Raw genomic sequence first — 212 nt, forward strand, 5'->3', positions numbered from 1 at the left:
CGGCAGCGGCAGCGCGCCCAGCAGCACGGTGGGGTCGATGCGGTGGTACCAGTCGCGGTGCGCCCGGCCCGGCACCTTCCCGCGGAACACGGTGTACAGCAGCGTGGGGTAGAAGAGCACCCGGGCCAGGCCGGCCTCCAGCAACGTGCCGGCCGCCATCCCGCGCCACCCGGCCAGGCAGAGAGGCCACCTGCCCACGCCCAGGCTCCCGC

At 75.9% G+C, this 212-nt stretch overlaps 1 protein-coding gene across 1 annotated transcript in view; it reads right to left on the bottom strand.

Moving 5' to 3' along the window:
• The window catches only part of PTPMT1 (protein tyrosine phosphatase mitochondrial 1), a 9633-nt gene extending 9428 nt beyond the window's left edge, over positions 1-205 (bottom strand). The window contains exon 1 of the mRNA XM_077767286.1: positions 5-205. Within this exon, the coding sequence (XP_077623412.1) occupies positions 5-159 (155 nt within the window). The 5' untranslated portion in view covers positions 160-205. The remainder of the gene's footprint in view (positions 1-4) is intronic.
• Positions 206-212: the final 7 nt, after the last annotated feature.

This window comes from Crocuta crocuta, unplaced genomic scaffold (assembly GCF_008692635.1).
Source record: "Crocuta crocuta isolate KB4526 unplaced genomic scaffold, BGI_CrCroc_1.0 scaffold330, whole genome shotgun sequence".
Classification (NCBI taxonomy): domain Eukaryota; kingdom Metazoa; phylum Chordata; class Mammalia; order Carnivora; family Hyaenidae; genus Crocuta; species Crocuta crocuta.